Source organism: Otolemur garnettii, unplaced genomic scaffold (assembly GCF_000181295.1).
Source record: "Otolemur garnettii isolate 467f Iridium unplaced genomic scaffold, OtoGar3 scaffold00013, whole genome shotgun sequence".
Taxonomy (NCBI): Eukaryota; Metazoa; Chordata; class Mammalia; order Primates; family Galagidae; genus Otolemur; species Otolemur garnettii.
This window is the reverse complement of record NW_003852408.1, coordinates 13,756,007-13,759,951: the sequence shown is the minus strand read 5'-3', so window position 1 is coordinate 13,759,951 and position 3,945 is coordinate 13,756,007. Positions and strand designations below refer to the sequence as shown.

The window sequence follows — 3,945 nt, the reverse complement described above, 5'->3', positions numbered from 1 at the left end:
AATCATCTTAATGATTCCCTTTAACATTTGCTGAGGGTAGAAATGATTGAATTGATACCCACTACATGGAGTAAGTTTGGCTTCTAAGCCTGAGCATGGACACCATCTTAAAGGGCAGAACCCTAGAAGGGTTGGAGTGGAGCATGCATGGGCTGTAGGTGTGCCAGGATGTTCCTACCCAGAGCTTCTCACTCTAGCAATTCCCCACTCCACACTCTAGGCAAACTTCGGCATGTGCTAAGCATGGATGGCTTCCTCAGCTACCTCTGCTCAAAGGATGGAGACATCTTCAACCCAGCCTGCCTTCCTATCTACCAGGATATGACTCAACCCTTGAGCCACTACTTCATCAACTCCTCACATAACACCTACCTAGTGGGAGATCAACTTTATGGACAGAGCAGCGTCGAAGGATATATACGGTGCAGTTGTGGGAGAGAAGGGGTCCAGAGCATGAGAGAGACCATGTGTGGGAAACTGAAAGGCACTGTTAGTGTATAGCAGATTAAGAAGGTGTTTTGTTTTTTTTTTGTTTGTTTGTTTTTTTGAGACAGAACTTCAAGCTGTCACTCTGAGTAGAGTGCTGTGGCATCACAGCTCACAGCAACCTCCAACTCTTGGGCTTAAGTAATTCTCTTGCCTCAGCCTCCCAAGTAGCTGGGACTACAGGTGCCACCACAATACCATGCTATTTTTTGGTTGGAGTTGTCATTGTCATTTGGCAGGCCAGGGCTGGATTTGAACCTGCCACTTCTGGTGTATGTGGCTGGCGCCTCAGCCTCTTGAGTTACAGGTGCCAAGCCTAAGAAGGTGTTTTGAGAGGTTAGTGGCTGAGGTTCCTTGTTTACCTGAGTCAATTGGAGGAGATACTGAAGACTGGGAGGAGAATGGCAATGAAACTCTGTGGGTAAATGGAACGTCTCTCTCACAAGCTACGAAACTCTCTTGGAACTCAGAGGTCCTACATTGAACAAATACGCAGAATGTCATATGGAAGTCAGTAGAGCATAAGTTAAAAACATAGGTCAGACCACTCAACTAAGGTCAGATGGCTAGCGCGCCAGCCACATACACCGGAGCTGGCAGGTTTTAATCCAGCCTGGGCCTGCCAAACAATAATGACATCTACAACCCAAAAATAGCTGGGCATTGTAGCGGGTGCCTGTAGCCCTAGCTACTTGGGAGGCTAAGGCAAGAGAATCACTTAAGCCCAAGAGTTTGAGGTTGCTGTGAGCTGTGACACCATGGCACTGTACCAACGGTGACATAGTGAGACTTTGTCTCAAAACAAAAAAACTAAAAACAAACATAAGTTAGGCTGGGCGAGGTGGCTCATGTCTATAATCCTAGCACTCTGGGAAGCTGAGAGGGTGGATTTGCCTGAGCTCACAGGTTCAGGACCAGCCTGAACCAAAGTGAGACTCCCTCTTGAAAAGTAGCCAGAAGTTGTGGGAGGCACCTGTAGTTTCAGCTACTTGGGAAGCTGAGGCAAGAAAATCACTTAAGCCAAAGAGTTTGAGGTTGTTGTGAGCTGTGACACTACAGCATTCTACTGAGGGTGACGAAGTGAGACTTTGTCTCAAAACAAAACAAAACAAACAAAAACATAAGTCAGGAGTCAGACCATCTGAGATCAAATCTTTGTTCCCTCCCTTGGTACTCCGGGGCTAAGTATTTAACACCTATTTGCGTCAGTTTCTCCATCTATGAAATAGATAATAATAGCATCTGGGTTGTTGTGAGGATTAAATGAGATAATGCAAGTATCAATAGCTAATAAGTTGTAGCTTCTTATTGTTATTAATTATGGATTGGACTGAATAGTCAAGATAGCTTTGTAGTGCCAGCAAATAAACTAGTAGCCTAAAGGGTTACAGAGATGAGTGGAATATACAGTTTCTACCTAGGAAGTCTAGCTCAGAAAATGAGGTATAAGTTTACTGAGATTTTGAATAACTCAAGTGTTATACAGGAATATAAAACAAGAACACCAGAAGTTTCATGAGGTGATGTTTGATGGGTTACAATGGAAAGATTTTGAATTGGGTGGGGCAAGATGGGGTGGAATTCAGCGTGAACTGCAACAGTGTCCCAGTGGACAGGGAAGTTTCCATGGAAATGCAATTTGAAGAAGTCTGGATGGGTAAGTGTAGTGAGAACTGTTCTCTCCAGAATGATGAGAACGTCCCTCTCAGATGGGAGATCAGATTTTTTTTTTTTTGAGACAGAGTCTCACTTTCTTGTCTCTGGTAGAGTGCTGTGGCATCATAGCTCACAGCAACCTCAAACTCTTAGGCTCAAGCCTCCCAAGTAGCTGGGACTATGGGCGCCTACCACAACACTCAGCTATTTTTTAGAGCAGTGGTTCTCAACCTTCCTAAATGCCACGGCCGTTTAATACAGTTCCTGCGGGTCGTGACCCACAGGTTGAGAACTGCTGTTTTAGAGACGGGGGGTCTCTCTCTTGTTCAGGCTGGTCTTGAACTCCTAATCTCAAATGATCCACCCGCCTTAGGCTCCCAGACTGCTAGGATTATAGGAGTAAGCCACTGTGCCCACCCACCCCCCTTTTTTTTTGAAATGGAATCTCTCTATTGCCTCAGGCTAGAGTGCCATGGTGTCATAGCTCATGGTAACCTCAAACTCCTGTGCTCAAGCAATCCTCTTGCCTCAGTCTCACTAGTAGCTAGGAACACCACACTTAGCTAATTTTTCTACTTTTAATAGAGACAGGGTCTCACTTTTGCCAGGCTGGTCTCGAACTCCTGCACTCAAGTGATCAGTGCTACAGTGCTACCATTACAGGAGTGAGCCACTTCCTCCGGCCAGGAAGATCAGATCTTTACCTCTCCTGTCTCTGGGGTTGGGTTTCTTGCAGGGTCCTGAAGCAGGGGTGCCGCTGTGTGGAGGTGGACGTATGGGACGGACCTAGTGGGGAACCTGTCGTTTACCACGGACACACTCTGACCTCCCGCATCCTATTCAAAGATGTTGTAGCCACAGTAGCACAGTATGCTTTCCAGGTAGCAGCCCTAGGATGGAAACATTGGTGAGGCAGGAAGGTCTGAGGGAAGAGTGCCTGCCTCTGGGTCTAGGGAGGGTGGAGGAACACAGAAGTGGTCATGTTGAATGGCATTATATGTATAAAAGAGGTTTTAACTGAAAAGCATCAGGCAAATATCAAAAGTTTATTATGAATAAGTATTGGATGCATTACTAGTAATTTAATAGTCCTAGAAGTAATTACAACTGATTAGTAACTATTACTTCTAAGTTCTATCACCCATCTGGGAGATGGGAGATAGGAATTAGTGGTGAGTAGGGCTGAAGGACAATAGAATCATAATGTGAACACATAACCAGATCCTCAAAGGTCCCAGGGGGACCTGGGTCAGACTTGGCACAGGTAAGAGATTTGGATATCCTAAGATGTCCCAGGGGTAGGCTTCAGACCCAGGACATTGTCACTGAATCCTGTAATGGAGTTAGAGGAGCTTAGCAAGTAGGATGGCCTAGGAAGCAGGTGTTTGGAGAAGGAGGTGCCAGGGCTTTAAAACTATGGACCCAGCATCTGCTCCTCTCATCACCAGGCATCAGACTACCCAGTCATTTTGTCCCTGGAGAACCACTGCAGCTGGGAACAGCAACAGACTATGGCACGCCATCTGACTGAGACCCTCGGAGAACAGCTGCTGAGCATCACCTTGGATGGGCTGCTTTCCAGTCAGCTGCCCTCACCTGAGGTAGGGACCCTGTTCCTCCAGCTCACAATCTACTGTGGCTTCCACATTACTCCACCTTGACTCCTTCCTCCATGCTTCTCCTTTCCCTTTCTATATTCAGATTGACCATCTTGCTCTTTAATATTCTTGGACACATGGCTCGGCACCTGTGGCTCAAGTGGCTAAGGTGCCAGTCACATACACCTAAGGTGGCAGGTTTGAA

At 46.4% G+C, this 3,945-nt stretch overlaps 1 protein-coding gene across 1 annotated transcript in view; it reads left to right on the top strand.

Annotated features, from left to right (window-relative positions):
• PLCD4 (phospholipase C delta 4) overlaps positions 1–3,945 on the top strand; it is a 24,878-nt gene that overhangs the window by 11,008 nt on the left and 9,925 nt on the right. The window contains exons 6-8 of the mRNA XM_003784955.2: positions 221–422; positions 2,879–3,023; positions 3,591–3,743. Of these exons, the coding sequence (XP_003785003.1) occupies positions 221–422; positions 2,879–3,023; positions 3,591–3,743 (500 nt within the window). The remainder of the gene's footprint in view (positions 1–220; positions 423–2,878; positions 3,024–3,590; positions 3,744–3,945) is intronic.